Raw genomic sequence first — 17877 nt, 5'->3', positions numbered from 1 at the left:
AGCCCATGCAGATGCTTAATGGAGCTGATGGGAGATGCCTGGTGAATTCACTCCCTTTCAGCTTGCCAGAGGAGCAAACGCTTCCAAACTCATTCCAGCCCACACCCCAGGGCTGTGAAAGGCCATGTTTACTACAGGAAAAAGTCACCACAAAAGACGACTTCATCTCATTATATCTGAGACAAGTTTGGAAGACTTCAGACAATTGTGGAGAAGGGAGTGGAGGTACTGAGCCAGAGCCAGAACACGGTGGTGTGACACGTTCTCTCTCATTCTTGGACAGAGCCTGTGCTCCTTTAAGCCCCCCAGTTCCCTGCTACAACCAGCTCCCAAAGCAGCTTTCTCTTCCCTGTCCTGCCATGCTCTGTCTCCCACAGGAAGAGCTCGAACTGGGAGTCAAAGTAAAAGTGCTTTATCCCCTTCTCTGCTCACCAGAAATACAAAGGACAGCATGGGCATGTTCTGGAGTACCTGAGAGCTTAAGAGACAGGGATGAAGCAGGGAGAGGCTGCTGTCCTCTCCTGCCTGCTTCCCTGCATGCTACAAACACTGGTTATCTGGGAAAAGCAAATCTGAGGGAAGTGGAATGCAACAGCCAATGCTGACAATGCTTATCTGGAGACCCATCAGCAACAATGAAAACTGAAATGATTGCAGCAGACAGAACAAGAAAACTACACTGGGAAACTGTCCTCCAAGACCTCCCTTGACCTATGGGGGTTTACAGCTCCTGGTGAACAGAAGAGGTAAAAAGTTGCTTGGTAAAATCTAAGGTGAGAGATGGGAGACCTGTTTAAGTCAACAGAAATTCTGCTGCTGACCTCAGAGCCAGCATTTCAGCTCTTCTGTACCAGTTCCTACAGCACGAAGGACTGAGCTGACATGAGCTATTGCTTGCTTGGATTCAACACTTCTATTTTGTGGGAATCACTGCAAATAGGAAAGTTGTCTGCCTTTCTCCAGCTAGGCACTACATCCCTGAGGCCTGTGCACATGCCAAGAAGCTGTGGTCAGCAACCACTGGAAACAGCCTTCTGCCATCTAGAGACAAAGATGTCAAATATAACAAGAAGGCACGGGGGCCTACAATTTTCTTTAATGAAAAAAGGAGAAAAATAACTCTGCTACATGCTGAATCAATCAGATCAGAAGAGAGATGTGCAGGGAAAACTCATTGCTCAGGCAAGACCGAAAAAAAAAAAAAAGAAGATTGCCAGAATATTTTGCTGTTTACAGTCATGTGGCTTGCCAAGGAAAATATGAGTATGCATAGACTGATACTGTACTTACGCTGCTGCAGAGTTCAGTCACAACTGTCAGCATTCCCCCATCTCTCCATCCTTCCTCAGAGAGCAGAGCTGGGCATGGAGTGGCCATGGGTGCCACTGAGCTGCAGCCTGGCCCTGGGGCTGCTGAGGTGTCTGCTATGGAGCTGAGCTCTCGCCAACACAGGGAGATTTTACTACTTTGAATGGCACAATGAAAACAAGATTGCTACAGCAGCATAATATCAGCTAGGGGAATGCTTGCTCTAGACTAAAACACCACTGTCTGAATTTGGTTTAAAACTGTTGCAGTGTCACATAAACAATGTGCTCCTGTGCCAGAACAAAATAACCCAGATAAGGAACTATTTAAATGCATATGTTTTGCACATGTGTTTCACTCTTTTTTATGCCTCAGTTTCCAGCATTAACCTTGCTGCTTAAAGACAGGAAATTTGAGGTACTTGGTGATAGAGTTAATAGAAGTCTAACTTTTGCACAGGTTTTCCAGCACTAGATCTCCAAATATCTAGAAAACCAGATTATTCCTGTGTTTGGAAGGTAGAGCTGAGCACCTGAGGTCACTTGGCCAATACCACCCAGCAACCAAGAGGTTTTATTCAGCAATAAAACCTGTTCACAGCACGCCGTGACTGCCCACAGAGGTCAGGGCTCTGCCAGTCCTCAAGATGGCAGGGAAAAGGGTCAGAGTGGGAGGAAGCTGAGAAGAAAAGCAGAACAGGCCCAGGACAACACTCAGCACCCAAGCCCCATCCTTGCCAACACCTTTCTTGTCCTTAACACACCATCTGCACTGCTGGCACAAGCAGCCCCCAGCCCAGCCCAGCCATTGCTGGGGTGATGGGTGCTCCCCTGGTACATTTTGGCCCAAACTGTAAAACCTAGAGGAGGGAACAAATGGAAAGAGCAGCTTCAATTCAACTAAGCCCAGGCATCCCAGCCCAGAAGTCGACCTTAGCACAGGTTTTGCACTTTAAATGAGGCTCAGGCTGGTGGTTGTGACGTGGAGAAGGATATTTTAGCCTTCATACAGTCTGCAAAGACCCAAACCAAGTTGTGAAAGCTGTCCCAGCACAGCTCTTGTACAGCAGGAAACAATCAATCTTTTAAGCCCCTAATGAAAAAGAGAGCACTTTGTTTCCATGGGGTAAGCAGTAGCAGTTTAAACCACAATAACAGTTCCAGTGACCACAGTGTCCTAATTTATTGGATCTCACACGTCTGTAAAAGCTGTTTTTTTGGTGCCTCTCCTGCCTGAGCCTAAAGGAGAGAGATGTTCCCCAGAAACAGAACTAGCACTATTCAACTTAAACAAGCAGCCCAGAAGTTACAAGCAGACTCTGTTATCCCTGGTTTCACTCCCTAAGCAGTGACACCTCTGCTCTCCCATGCACTGCTCCAAGAGCCTGAGGAGCCCAGACTGAGGGAGAACACTTGGGGCAGGAAGCTCATTTTATGGTGCTGGCAGACAGGAGGGTCACAACTGGCAGCCCATTACAGGAGACTTTTGAAGGAGATTAAAGAATCCAGCAGATTCAGTCTCCTGCGAGTGCAGGAGGGGTTTTGGTACAGAAAATCCATGATTTTACAGGGTGTTTTTTTTCAAGAAAACTAGTCCCTGGAAATTATGCTTAAGAATTGGGACAGCAAAGGAAAACATCCCAGTGAAAAATACAGAGCCTGCTCTGTGGGAGGGATGGGATGTACAGAGAAGGACCAGGACAGGGAAGGGAATGGCAAATGGCAGCAGAACTAGGAAGAAAATGCTCGACTAACAAGTTGTGCTGGCCAGGAGCCAGTGGGGTGCTCCTCCACAGCGTTCCAGTCAGGTATGACAAAACTTCTGGCTCTGTCTCACAGCTGGGAAATTCAGAGAGGAGGTGGGGGAAAATGTCCAGCTGAATGGATTTCACATTGTCTGAAGGAGAAGTTCAATGAAAGAGGCAAGATGAGGCTTGGGGAGGAGCTGGAGAGAGCACACGGGCAGATGCTTTGCGCTAACAAACTCTGGGTGCTCCTGTCCCCCTGTCCCCAGCCCAAGCAGAGCTTTGCAGGGGTTACACAATTTGTCCTCGTTGCACTTCGTGAACTGAGACACAGGGAGATACAAACTGATTTATCCCAGGTTACACTGAGGAGTCTGCAGCTGAAGCAGTAATGAAGTCTCTATCTTTGAGATGTTCCAACAGTGCCTTAATTCCTTTTCATCCCCACTCCCTGCAAAGGGCATCCTTTCATAGACCAGGAGGCTCCTGCTGAGAACAACCAGACCTAGACAGACACTGGAACCAGCTCCTCTTGCATCAGGGGATTACATCCCCCTCCACCTCCCCTTCCTTTCTTCCACTGCTTAAAGCAAACAGAGCAGCCTGCCCTTTCTGCTGGCTGCTGTCAGCCAAAGCACTGCTCCTGTCAGAGCAGACACCACTGCTCCTCGTCCCTTGTCCCAGCTGTCCCCAAGGAGCAGGGTGACACACACGGTGTCCTTTGCTCCTAAAGCCCTCTCAGGTGTTCACATGTGGGTGGGTGTGTTGTATGTGTACAACATCTGATTCAGTTTAAATCACTTTCCCTGAAGGAGTAAGGGAGGCAGTCTGGCAGCTGCTGCTCTGAAGAATCCTGGCAGGTCTTTATGCATACAGAGTCGTTCTCCAAAAATAGGATTTTATTTTCCTGTTGGCTGAAGGTGAAGCTGCTCAAACCAACCAGCCCTCCTGTCTTGTCTGCAAAAGTCTCTATTTGCCAGTTGGCTCTGGCCAGGTGAATCACTGCCCAGGAGCCTCCCCAGGGATAGAACTTGCAAGTCAAATAATTTAAGTAAGGAAAAAGAAAAAAAAAAAGGTGGTGGAGAAGCAGGGCTGAGGGTGAGAGAAAGCCTTCACTGGAAAAAAGAAAGAGAATAAAACAAACAAATGTAGCTTATGTTGGCAGCTCACACCTCTGAGAGAATTCCTGGTGTGGAGAGCAGACTGAGCTCCTCCACAGGTGGGCAGAGGGTGGCTCAGCCCCAGCAGGAGTCACCCCAAAGGGACCCTGTGCTCCTGCTGTCCCCAACAGCTACAGGGGACCTCTGCCTTCCCTGGGTCCAGGCAGTTCTCGTCCCTGCAGAGAGGGAGATGCCACCCCTGGCTGGGAATGGAGTGGGGCTCCTGCTGCAGCTCTGCTCCTCTGCCGCCTGAAAGGAAGCTTTGCTTTCATCCCCAGGAGACTTCACAGCTCCGTGTCACCTCTTGGGACAAAGATTTCAGGGCATTTTTAAACAAAAGTATCCCTCCAGCTGTGGGAGTACAGCAGGAGCAGCACAAGAAAAATTTCCTGAAGCCCCTCCAGCCAAACATCACTCGAGTGAAATGCCAGCCCCTCCACACTCCTGCTCCACTCCTTTTCCACTGGTACAGGACCTTTTCCTGTTCTGCAGAGCTCTGAGTTACCACTGCACAGACATACACGTTGGCCTAATGCCAGAGAGCACTGAGCCTGCCACTGCTCCTCCTTATCTATGGCCAACATTGCCAAACCAAGCAGCCGCCTATCCAAGAAAGTCATGCAGCTTTAGGGGTCAAAACGCTTTCAGACTCATAGGTGACAATTGCATTATTTTTCCTTATAATTTCTAATAAGAATAATTTTTGAGCTTTGATTTATGAATGAGCTTTTCCCTGGAGGATTAAAGATGCCTGGAAGACCTTGGTTCAGTTCCTCATGAGATTTCTGAATGATGATGGACAAGTCACTTAGGAGCATTCTTGAAAAAAAAATCTTTGGGATTGTTTCTTTTCTTTTAGTGGAAGTTATACCTCTTGGCACCTTTTCCCTCTGTTTTCAGTACCTTGTTCTGCCCATTCTTAAAAATATGAAATACATACTGATATTGTCCACATTGCCAGGTTATTTGGATGCTGTAATCATGGATATAGGAACATGTGAGAAGTAACCATGCAAGCACCTCAGCACAGAGATTTGGGAAACTCCAGACATGTGGAACACAGCTCAGGCCAAAAAGAGATGGTGACATTTGCTCTGGGCTCACGCCTGCATTTCAGAGTGGTGAACCAGGCCAAGGGGCTGGAGAGACCAGACCAGCTGCCCAGCTTCAGTGTCCAACTTCAGCATTAAAAAAGTCACTGATTGCTCAAACCACATCTATTTTAAAAATTCAGGTTAACAAAGCAAAAAAATAGCAAAGAATTTACTTAAATGGCTAACAGGAAACATCTGATCCATGGGCTAAAACTCTCTTATTAAAAGAGGAGCTTTTTCATGGCTAGTTTTCAGGACCTCCACTGGACTTTTCATGCAAACAGAATGATTAAAGGCATATTATGCTTTTAAATTAATCAGTTCCTGAAAAAGGCATCAAACGTTTTGGTGCTATGCTGGGGTACTGGCACAAGGCAGCACTACCCAGTCCTGTCCATCAGCTCCTACAGACCATTTGTGCTCCCTGTGCAGCTCATCCTGTGGGTTTACCTGTACACACAGCTCTTCAGCCCACACATATCTCTATTGGCTTTGGCTGGCCACATCTGAGAGTACCATGAAATGCTGTTACCAGGTTCCCAAGTCTCAGCTCATGTGCTGCAGGAGACTCTTGGCTCACTCACTCAAGGAAGGGTCTCAGCTGCATCCAAAGCAGAGAAAAGACTGGAGCAAGAGAGGAGATGTTTATCACCTTAGTCCCTACAGAAGTAGGAACGTTTGTTTTTCAGTGGTCTGTGGCTATGCCAGCCCCTCCAGACACATGGCAGAGCATGTCTGCCCACTGTCTGCACGGACAGCAGCTGGGTCTGTGAACCCTGGCAAACCTCACTCTCTGACATGCAGCATGCATCTATCTCAGCCCTCCGCCAAAAGGTTGGGGGAGACTGCAAAATGAAACTTTCCTGACCCAGAGGCAGCCCTGCTTTTGGCTATCCAGAGGCAATTGATGCCTTTTCATAGGATGCAAGAGTCTGCTGATGCTGGTGGGGAGAGCAGGGGTACCTCATGACCTTCTGACAGCTTATCAGATGAAGGGAAAACCAAAATATTGCAACCTAGTGCTCACTGGAGGCAGGAGTCAATGCATGGTAAGTCACCACAGAAGAAGACAGCACACATGGAAAACAGCCTGGTGAGAAGGTGCCACTCCCTGTGGGAGTGCAGAGGGGGCTCCTCCTGTGGCCAGCTCCAGCAGCCTGGCACTGCGCTGGTGCTCCCAGCAAACTCTGAGGCTGGTGCCAGTGGCTGCCAGCTCGCTGCTGGTTCTCACAGTGGTGAGAGGGGAGGGACCCTACTGGGCTCACTCCCATGCTGATTCCTGTGACTTCAAATCCATGTGCTTTTTTATGGCACCTCCTCCCTGAGACATGAGCTGTCATCCTTGGCATTTCCACGCTAAGCTTCAGCTGCTGAGCTCAAAGGAGAGCTCTCCAAAGGCAGTGCTGTCCCTGGTTTGCACAGAGCTGGAAGAGCCAAGCAGCTTGTGTGACACTGTGTGTCATGGGGAGAAACCAGAACGATGAGCACAGAGACAGAAATATCTGCTTGTGGTGTTAATGGCTTGCTCGTGCTGCTGTTACCAAACCCTTCCAGCCATGGGGAAGGTCTGACCCTGTGCTGTTTTGCGGACCCTTTGGGCCAGGGCTTTTCTTTCCCGGGGTGTTTGCATGGTGAGGCTCTGAGCACAGGACCAGCAGCACCACCAGGTTCTTAGAAGAATGTAAGGAAACCTAAGCTGTGTTTAACTGGCTTGTGAATAGACCTCAGATGAACCTCAAAATTACTAAGTATGTCTTTGAATTAAATGTCTCTTCCTTCTTTTCTATCTCTTTTAAAAGAATACTACTAACAAAACAGATTGTAAGCAAAAAATCATAGATAAAAAATAGCACAGCTGGTGCAGTTTGAACACTCTATGTGAAAAAGAGAGATATAAGCACACATCAAAACCAAAGATGAACCAAAAAGAGCTCAAAGCTCCTTGGATATATTTCCTGAAGTTTTGCCTTTAAGTCTTTTCCTCTAGCAGAGCTTAAGAACTTCTGAAAATATTCCACTCCATTTGAAGTTTAATACAATCTGCATTGCAGACACTTCTGGTTGTGGCTACCCATCTCCCACGGCACAAGAACAGCTTGGTGTTCCTTGAGCTAGTTCTATCTCCTACTCTTCCTATGAGTCATTTCCTACAGTGGCAGCACAGCTCCTTCCTAAAGATGAACCAGGACTGACACGTTGTCTCTGCATGGCAAGACACGCTATCAACAGCTTCTCTCACTCCTTCCCCAGCACCCCTGATGGGGTCTTGTTTTTATATATATTTTTTTTTTCCCCAGCTGCTCAGCTGAACACCATAAAAATCTACTAAAAACACCATAAAAAGACATATTTTTCAGCCACTGCACTGGCAAGACTGAAGGTTTAAGCAGGCAGCTGCATCAGCTCCAGCCCCCCAGCCCACCTCTAAAACAGGCAGATCCAGAGACATACAGACTCCTATTTCACAAAGGAGCTCCTTTGTGCACTGGGCTCCAATCATAACTCTGCCCCCAGACCACCCCCAGCCCTCTCCTTCTCCAGGACCCATATTTTGGGATGCATTGGCCTCCTGTATTGCTGATATTGGACAGGGAGAGGTGGAGTCAGCTGTTTCCACGACAGACTCACCATGTCCCTCACAGCTCTGCAAAACTTAACTTCCCTGGAAGGATTTCAAGCTCTGACTCATGTCCAGTTCCTCTATTTTAATCATTCCCTCTTACATCATTCTCAGAGGCCCACGGTGTCACATGCAACCTCCCCCAACCCCCAGCTCCTCCTTGGCTGAGCACTGATCCACTGCCAGCTCTCATCCCAAACAAAGCTAGGTATAGAAATATGTGTGATACCAACTCCCTTCCTCCTCTCCAGAGCATTCACCAGCTCTGAAGGCAGCTAATAAGGGTTTGCAAGAGCAATGACAAGAAGGAGACAGCAGAGGAACAGCAGCCACACCAGCAAATCTAAGGGAGCAGGGATGGGAGAGACCAGAGAAATCCCAGAAGGCTCACAAAAACCCCAAGGCAGCTGCGAGGCCGCAGTGGCCAGGAGATAAGTGCTGGGAAGAGAATCAGGTCAGCTGGTTTGTGCTTTTCATTTCTCCCAGAGACTTCCTGAATAACTGTGGATGTCACTTAATCTTTCTGTTCACGCTCGGAAGTTCAAACCGTCAGCATCGGTCCATTCAAGATTTCCTATAAAACCTGATATCATAAAACAGGGATGGAGCCAGAGCTCTCTGAAGGAGCCAAGCAGAACAAAGGTGCTCATGCGTAGCCATTTAATCCCTTCCCATCTATCCCAGCCTAAATCCATGGCTGAGAGATTCCCTGCTGATCCCAGGGGAGCCCCTTGCTTGTAGCAGTGACCGCCAGACCGAAACCCTTGCCTGGAAGATTACAAATCCTGGCCAGCCAGCAGCTGGAAGGCTTTGAGCCTGCAGCATGCTCTGTGCAGAGAGAGCAGAGCCCTGCACCTAACGACAGCTGCTGTGTTTGTTTTGCCCTGGCCAGTGAGTCATGGTTACACCACGGGCTCTGCACTTATTCATCACAGAGGTTTCTGGTGCAACCAGCAGCTTGCAAAAGATCTGGTATAGATTTCCAGTACCCCTCCAAAAAAATGTGCTTGACTGCTCCCCATCTCAGGCAAAGGACAGTTGGGATGGATGTGAGGTGTCTGCACTGCTGAGGTGTCTGCACTGCTGAGGTGCTGGCATGGCTTTTGCAGTGAGAACATCAGTGAACATCAGTGAGTGGTGGGCGTGGGGCTCCTGGGAAGGACGTGCTCCAGGCAAGGGGGGCATGGGGAAAGCACTGGGTTTTTCCATGTGTGGGTGAGTGGACATTTTGCAAGAAGCCTGTGAGTACAATGATGTCCAGAGGTCAGAGGAAACCTCAGGCTAACTGAAGGACAAGGTGCAAAGGCAATGAGACACAACAGAGCTCCAACATGCTTGAGCTCTCTGCTGATTCCTGGAGCAAAAAGCTTTATCCAGCTTCCTAAAGGAAGCATACATAACTGTTTGGAAGAAGTTTGGTGGGGTAAAGCCTTTCCTTTCTGTCCCTTCCCTGTTTCCTCTGCTCATTTCTGTATTTTTCCCACTTGCTCTTGCTTTTTACTCGAGTCAGCATAGCTCCCCTTGTTCTTCTACACAGCTCTCAAAGTTGTCTTTAACTCCGCTTGCAAACACCTCTTCCTCCTGGCCAAGCTCTCACATCTACCTGGTGTCTCCTTGCTCCTCAAACACATTTCCCCCAGTCTGTCGCACCACCAAGAACAAAAAGGTTTCTATACAAAACCACACTTGCATTACACAAACCAGGATGGGACAGGGGTTGGAGACAGTAACAGCAAGAAGAGAATAATGTGATAGAAGTGATAGAAGATGTGACAGAACTGGTGGGAGTGCAAAGCAGGAGATGGAACAGAGCCAGTACAGACACCTAGGACACTGCAATCATGGCTGGGAGTTAAAAAATGCATCTAGGGAAGCAATTGGCCAGAGGCAGGACAGGAGGAAAGATGTTATAGAAGAAAATCTGAGAAGTCTAAGATCCAAGGGAGTATGGGAAAGGAGCAATAATGCCTGTGAGTTGAGCAGAGAATGGAGGAAAGGAAGAGAGCAATATCTCTATCTTTGGTTTTCTTCCTGCTTGAGAAGACAGACATGGAAAGGTTTTTTTGAAGACATGAAAGGACCCAGCCAAAAGCCAAATGTCTTGCTTCCAGTTTCGTTCAACAAGGTCTGCATAATAGACGAGGAAAAACTTTACCGGCCTACCCATCTTGCCCCTCTTCCCAGGAACTCCAGGGATCCCCTGCAAGGAAAAAACACAGAGAGAGAGAGAAAAAAAAAAAAAGTTCTGGTTGAGAAATCAAACAGCCAACCAACAATACAAAGCAAAATGAGAAGAGAAAGGAGAATGCAAAACAGGCTAATGACTGTGGCATTGTTTGGGAATCAAAATGTCAGCTACTTGCAGTCGGCTGCGAGAGCAGAAGACAATTAACCTTCACCCATTAACTACGGCCTCCCGAGGCCACGCGCAGGCAGCATCCCCAGGCTGGGCTGTGCTTAGCAGGAGCAGTCATTAAGCTACTGGTCTGGAACCAAATGAGGGCCACCGCCGAGGCACTCGCTGCAGAGCTCGTGTTTATGTTTCTTATTTAGTTATACAAGCATTAAATCAGCGTCGCCAGAGCGCAGGGCAGGCCCCTCCCAGGCAGGCACACTCCCACATGGTCCTGGGGCCTCTCTGGTTTCTGGAGCTTGCATTTGAGGGAGGAAAGGCTGGAATCAAGCAGTGTTCGTCCTCCAGTGATCTTTTAAGGAGCTCTTGTAGTGGGGAGAAGGGGGTCCTTGGATGGGAAGAGATCGGGCAGGTGGGAGGATGTGGAGATGGAGAGTGGAAAAGCAACCTGTAAATCTCTGAAAATTTGGGCTGGGGGAAGGCACGATGAAAAGGATGGGAGGAAGAGAGGGCACAGCCACAGCTGCCCACTCACAGACCCAGGCTTGACTGCCCAACTCAATGTAAGTGGAAATAAAGCCATTTTCAGAAAGCTCAGCACTGTCCCTTCCAAGAGCCAGGCTCTTTCCAAACATCTCCAGTCAGGCACACAAAATGCTGAGGCAGCATGGCTGGGAGGTGATTCCTGTGGGAGCAGGAAATCTCCATGGTCATTCTCCTCGCCCTGCCCCACCTCACTAAGATGAGCTGGCAAGGGGGAGAGGGAAGGCAGGTTTTTAAGTGAAGGAGAATTAGAAAACTCTGCTGTAGTCAACAGCAAGGTCTGATGGCCCTCCCTGAAACCTGGGTTCTCCTCAGCTGAACATCAGCATTATATAGGGACACAGGTCTTCATTCAGGGGTAGGAAGAGACTAAAGAAGGAATAGGTAAGCATTAGGCATGCTTGCCTCCTTCTTCAGGGAGCAGGGATAGAGAAGGTTACATCAGGCTCTGAAAAACTGCATTCAACCAACACACCAAAGTTTTCTTCACAAAATACTCACTCGTTCTCCATCGGCTCCTGGTAGCCCAAATAATCCTGGGAGACCAATATACCCCTAAAGAAAAGAGGAAACAAGCAGTCAAATACGTTTCTCCATTAGCATGCAGTCAGTCTGTGCTTCCTGAAGAGCAGAGCAACCTCCAGCGTTGGTCAGTGGCAGCCGTGATGAAATAAACCTTGAGGCAAGTGTATATGCCCATGGACTGCATGGTGCTGGCTTCCACGATGTAGTCCAAGGGCACATACCCTCACACCAGGGATCAGGAGGACTCCAGGCAGGAAGAGGACAGCCAGAAGAAATCTTACCTGGGCTGGCTCTAAGTGTACCTGAGGGAAATGGAGCTTGGTTGGAGGTTAGCAAAAGTGATGGCAAAAGTAATCCACAGACCTACACCTGCTTTTGTCTCTTTCTTTGCTTCTGACACTCATTTCCAACTGTCCTGTCAAATCAAGCCCTTTCTGTTTGTCTTGTTTCACCTGGTGGTCACACACTGCAGCCCCTTCTGAGGCAAACCCCTCTTTTCCTGGCACCAGGGCTGCCACCACCCTGCAGCGAGTCCTGGCTCTGCCAAAGCCCGTCCCTGCACCACCAGGACCTTGTGCAAACCTTCACCCCAAGCACTGAAGGCCCTGCATGGGCTGGGAGAGGCTGAACCTGACACTCCAGGCTTGGGGGATTGATGTGAGGCTCAACTTGCACCTCCACACCATGGGGGAGCCACCTTTGCACCAACACATTTCACACAAAACCTGCTGCTTCCACACTCATCAGGAACCTTGTGTTTCCAGGTTTCTCTGTGGCCTTGGGGCCCTGCTGAGACACGACACGCTGCATAAAACACAGCGTTTCCCTTCCCTTGCCACAATGGCAGCCTTGTGTTTAATCGCCTTGCTCAGCAGCCTGGACAAAGTCACCTTGTGTGCTGGGCCTCTGCAAAGGCCCGGCTGGTGCCAAGCATGCCGAACCCAGAGGAAGTGAATTTCAGCAGGGAGCCCCCTCCGTGGCACCTCACTGTTACAGGAGCCAAGTGCTAACACTGCTTTTCTCTCATCTTTCTTTCTCCATCATTGCTAAATCTCTATCTGCCAACCCCACCGAACCTTTTCACCGGTCCATCGCTCCCTGTGGGTTGTGTTTCCTTTAGGGACAACACCTAGCTGGGAAATAATGCTACATTAAAGTGATCTTGTCTCCCTTTGCCTCCTGAATCCTAAAAGAAACCACATAACTCCCAAACTTTTCCAGGAGAAGGAAAAAGTAGAAGTGGAGGATGAAGAAGAGTCCCGAGCTGGCTCCTTAAGTCACAAAATGCACATATCTCACCTTAGCACCCAATTCTGATTTATTGTGGTTGAACTAAGAAAGGGCTTCCTTGGTTATTCATAAATATTTCAGTCCTCACCACTCAGGGGTGCAAAACAGAGAATAACATCAAAATCTTACATTCTGCACATCTACCACCTGATAATTACACAAGGTCCTGGCTAGAGCAGTGAAGAGATGCCCCAGGGAAAACTTTAGCCCTTGCAGAAGTGGGGTGAGTCTCAGATTTTCCTCTCTCCTACAGGAACTGAACTTGCCCTCTCCCTTCCCAGCTCAGGAATACTGCTAGCTACAGGGTCAGCATTTGTTTATTCCTTGCAGTTTTCCTAGTGATGAAAGCCAGCTGCTTGAATTTACTGCATATAGAGAAAGTATCACGTGTTAGAGAAATGGGGATTTATTGGCTTACAGTCGCATTGTGAATTTATAATTGCAGGAAAAGAACAAAATGTGATTAACAAGAGCCTTAAGTAGTAATAAAAAAAGAATCCTTTGCAGTGAGAATAAAACCCCAGCAATTATTTTTGGTGAGCAAAACCAGACAGGATGGAGATATTGTTTGTATTTGCATATGGCTTCAAGATGCTGGCTTGCTGTGGTTCATAATGATACAAACCACTCCCAAACCAGGCCTGTACCCAAATGAGCCCCTACTCGGTGTGGTTAAAGTCTGCTGAACCACACTGACTGAAACTAAAGAGGCCTTTGGGACATGGGGCTTGCAGGCTTTGATACCAATTTGTAAGCCATTCTTTCCTCTCCTGCAATGTGAGCTCTGAAGGGGCTGACTTGATCATCAGCACTACTGGGGGGATTTGATCAAGGTACAGTCCATGTTTAATTAAAAAAACTTAACAGTGCTTCAGCAAACAAGTGGTGCACGATTCAAAACCCCCAAACCCAACAAATTAAAGCAACCAGCTTCAGAACTGCAAAATCAAGCCTAAAGTTGCTTGAGAAGTCTTTGATAAAAACAAGCAGAGAAAAGGCAAATAAAGGTTGCTTACCCGAGTGCCTTTCGGGCCAGGTTCCCCTATGGGGCCAGGTAAACCCTAGAACAGAAGGGAAAAAACAAAGACAAATGTGGGCAAGCTTTAACTTAAAATAACCAGCAGTGCCAACCCCCCAAGCACCATCCCTGCATGGTTCTGCTTTAAGGTTTTGCTTTCAGCATCCAAGGAGTATCAACAAAGGAATAAAAAAAAAAAGCCAAATAATACAAATAACAGATCTGCCATTGTTGGGGAGCTGGGATTCAGCAGAACCTGAGACTGCTGCACACAGTGAGCCTTCCCTGGGGCTGAAGGCGAGATTTCTGATGATAAAGACCACAAGGGCTGAGGCAGTGGGGTGCCCAGAGGTTGTGTTACACTTGGGATGTGAGGCACAGCGATGCTCTGTGCCCAACAGTTCTCCACTCATCTTCCTGCCTGAGCAAACACATGCATAGCAAATGTATTCCAACACCTGCTTAGGGAACACTGGTGCAATGAGAAATTTCTACAGCCCAGAAAGTCACTTAGCAATGCAGGTACTGTGATATCTCTAACCCTTTACAGCATCAGCTGTGGTAAGAATTGAACATTAATTCCCCATTCTAATTCTATGCCTAATGCTGCTCACTCAAAATACTGCAAAGAAGAAAAGTGCAAACATGCAAAATAAATTTTCATGTTTATTGCCTTCTAGCAAGTTTCCAGATCAATTTTTTCTCAAGTTCCAAATTTTGATGGGATTTTTCTGGGGGAAGAAAAAAAAAGGCTAAGTCCATATTTTCTTCATCTGGCAGCATGCAGGCTCAGCCTGGGATGTGAAAGTTGGGCTGTGCTCTTTCCTGGCTCTTGTATTGTTGCCAAAGACTTCAGGCATCAGGGTGAAGTTACAATCCTGCCTGTGATGCACAAACCAAACCCGAGCCAAGCACTCTCTCCCATGGCTGCAGAGCCAGCACAGCTGACAGGAGTAACAAGTAGTAAAATCTCTGTAAAGTAAACAGCCCTGATGCAGGATACACACAGCATTCAGATAGGCTGAAAAAAGCTGCCTTAAAAAAATAAAAAAGTCACTTTCCTGACCCAAACCAAGTTTTTAAGAAGACGGATTTGTTCTTTGAATGTCAAGGCACAGATTTCATCCTGCTTATCTGATGGGCTGAATTGCTGAACAGCATTCATTAACCTTGTATGTCCAAAATCTCTTGGACCTCCTCTTATTAGTCATCTAACACACATTCACACCTAGGAGACTCTCTGGCATGCTCAGCTCTAAGAGCCTTTCAGAGTATGAATGGAGCATTTAGTCAGGTGCATAAAACTCCCATCCAGTTCTGCCATCTGCACTCTCCAGTGTGCTAGGCAAGGTATCAGTTTAATTTTCAATTTAAAATGGGTCATGCTTTATTGACAGTCTGAAGCAGAGAGATGCATGCTTGTTCTGCAGGTCTAGTTCGCATTTAATCCAATAAACTACACATCTGCATAAAAAATTCACATCCAAACTCATGATGAGTCTGAAGGACTCAGGACAGAGCATTTGGGATCTTTGACATCTGCTTGGTCTTTTGATTTACAGATAAATGTGGCTGAATCCAGCACTAAATGTGTCAATTTTAGAAAACCCTGACAAACTCACTTCACCACAAAATGTTATAGGACTGGATGTTTTGCCCTTCAAGAGATTTGATTTTTTAGGGTCTTACTCTTTAGGTTCTTAGGTTTTTAGGGTCTCCTCTTTCCTTTACACTAGTCAGGGCCTTACATCAATAGGACAGCAAAGTGTCCAGTCTTGATCCATTACCCCATGCACACTCCTCCATTCCTAAAGTTATCTTTGTGTAATTTTTTTCAGTGTGAGAACAATGACTTAAATGTCTTTCATTATCTTTTTCTTTTTTGCAGCTGCAAATATGAATTATATATATATATTTACAGTTCATGCATAGCATTATGCGTGTGTACACATAGGCTTATGCCAGTGAATTTTACTAATGGGAGTTCATCTAAATCTCTTCCTCCAATAATAAATACACCTTTTTCCATCCTAGGTTTTTAACTTGTCCAACATTAGATGCAAAATGTGCCTAGCAAAGAAAGGTTAGCAGCTTGCACATGTCTTTCTGTGCTTTGCTGTTCTGCTTTTTCAGTGTTGCTTTACTGAAGAAAAATCTGCCATAATTTGCTGTAGAAATTCAGGTTTTATCTATAATAGCCACAAAGTACTTTCTAACAACATTTCAGAGTTGAATGACTGCGTTATTACTACAACATCTTGAGGAGGGAAGAAGGAAAATATTCAGAGATCAAATATACCAACATTTTCTAGAGGACTGCACTGTCCTTAGTGGGCCATGTCTTTAGCTACCTGCACACCCAAATCCCTACTCTGTGCACAGCACAATGAGATTTACTGCACCTGCCTGCCAGGATAACCTTTGGCACCTGGACTTCCAGCTGGTCCTCGTTCACCCTTTGGAGAGAAAAAAAGAAAAAGCACAAAAAGTCAGGTGAATGTCCCACATGTGAAGTGTTTGCAGCTGAATCATTGCGGAGTGGATTAACCTGATGCACATTTATTGAGAGGAAAGCAATATTAAGAGTAGATAATGAAGTTAATTAATGAGGGGAGAAAACACAGGGAAGCCAAGTCAACAGGATCCATGCACTGAGCAAGTGCTGCTGTTTCTCCTTCCCCCTTCATTTGGGGAAAAGCAGCAGAGAATCTGGAACAAGGACACTAAGAGAAGGTGTAAGGCTGCATCTATATCTGGCATATGGAACCGTTTTGCTGGTGGGAAAGCACTGCCAAAATTCTACAAAACTAAATGGATTCATGTATAATATCCTTTAACATCATTGCTAACAGGGCCTGCTATTCATTGCCATTTTTTTTTTTACTGCATTGCAAACATCTAACTTAATGGGGTGGAAGAAAAGGGGAGGGGGGATTGGCCTTTGGGAAGGGAATCACATATCAACACAGTGTGGTTAGTAAAGTCCAGGTGAAATTAATGTAAAAAAATAAAGGGGGTAGGATGGTGAGCTGGTTTTTCTTCCCCCAAGTAAACTTGGTGTGGGTGAGCAGTAAAAATTAGAAATTAGGTGTAGAAACTCCAAGGCAGTCTCCTCCCACCATGCCATGGCTTCTGGGTCTGTGTGTGTGCCCAGATCCTGGTGTGTTCCCAGATCCTGGTGTGTGCCCAGCTGCCCTGGCAGGAGCTGCCTGTCCACTCTGAGCAGGCTGCACCAGAGCCAAACCAGCATCACAGCCAGCAAATCCATCCCTCTTCAAAGCTCCCCTGTTGGGAACTGGGAAAACTCACCTGGTCTCCAGGGTGACCTAGTGGTCCAGGGTAGCCTTTATATCCCTGTCAAAATAGGAGGGAAGAGATGAATATTAACAAATGAAAATATAGTACAATAATCTGGGTTTGGTTTCTGTTTCTCTTTGCAGGTGGGACTAAAGCTCTGAGGAGAAGCAGGATTTTAGAGAGCATTACACAATAATGAAAAGTTTAATCAAGCTGCTTAGTGCTTGCACTACCCAAACCTGCTGATGTGCCCTGCCGTGGTCTGGGTGGTACATACTCCAGAAAGAATTGCTCCATGAACACATTTGGAGTGGTCTCCAAGATCAGATCTATTTGTAACCTACACCTTGAGCAAGGCTGTCCTTAATCCTCAGGAAACCACAGAATAAAATGTTGGCTTTAGGCACACTGGGGACACAGCAACATGAGCCATTTGTGTTTCAGAGCTCTTACTTTTGCTTTAGAGTTTGAAATGCCACAGGAAACACCAAAACAACCATTTACTGTCACAGGAAACTTCAATTTTTCTACCTTGAACTTGTCTAGCTTCCATTTAGCTTTCTAATCTAATTATTACAAGATCCAGAGTGCTTCATTATGAAGCTACCAAAGTTGGTGAGCAAGCTGCTTCTCAACCTGCTCTCTCTGCTGAATTAATTAGAATGAGTTTCTTAATCCACCTTGCTTACTGGCACGTGTTTCAGGCTTCAAATCATTCTCACAGGTCTTTCGTAATCCTACTGCAGTTTGTCAATATTTCATTTTTTGGTGGGATGCAGACACTGGAGCAGGACAAGGGCAGCCTGTTTAACTGCAAACTGAGCACTGTGTGTCTTTTAAGGGAGTTTGCTTTCTCTTATATTTACCTAGAGCTCCCTTCAAACAGAGTGAATTCTTTATGTAATGGACAGTTCAGATATTTTCC

At 46.8% G+C, this 17877-nt stretch overlaps 1 protein-coding gene across 2 annotated transcripts in view; it reads right to left on the bottom strand.

Annotated features, from left to right (window-relative positions):
* The window catches only part of LOC120507465 (collagen alpha-1(XXVII) chain-like), a 141890-nt gene that overhangs the window by 80285 nt on the left and 43728 nt on the right, over positions 1-17877 (bottom strand). For both annotated transcript variants that reach the window (XR_005628773.1, XM_039720181.1), the window contains exons 8-12: positions 16965-17009; positions 16058-16111; positions 13654-13698; positions 11324-11377; positions 10082-10126 (exon numbers count right to left, since the gene is read on the bottom strand). Coding sequence is in view for 1 of the 2 variants with exons in the window: in XM_039720181.1 (XP_039576115.1) it covers positions 10082-10126; positions 11324-11377; positions 13654-13698; positions 16058-16111; positions 16965-17009 (243 nt within the window). In the remaining variant the exon portion in view is untranslated. The remainder of the gene's footprint in view (positions 1-10081; positions 10127-11323; positions 11378-13653; positions 13699-16057; positions 16112-16964; positions 17010-17877) is intronic.

This window comes from Passer montanus, unplaced genomic scaffold (genome assembly GCF_014805655.1).
Source record: "Passer montanus isolate IOZ18808 unplaced genomic scaffold, ASM1480565v1 scaffold43, whole genome shotgun sequence".
NCBI classification, from domain to species: Eukaryota; Metazoa; Chordata; class Aves; order Passeriformes; family Passeridae; genus Passer; species Passer montanus.
The sequence above is the reverse complement of the archived record's forward strand: the minus strand, read 5'-3'. Positions and strand labels throughout refer to the sequence as shown.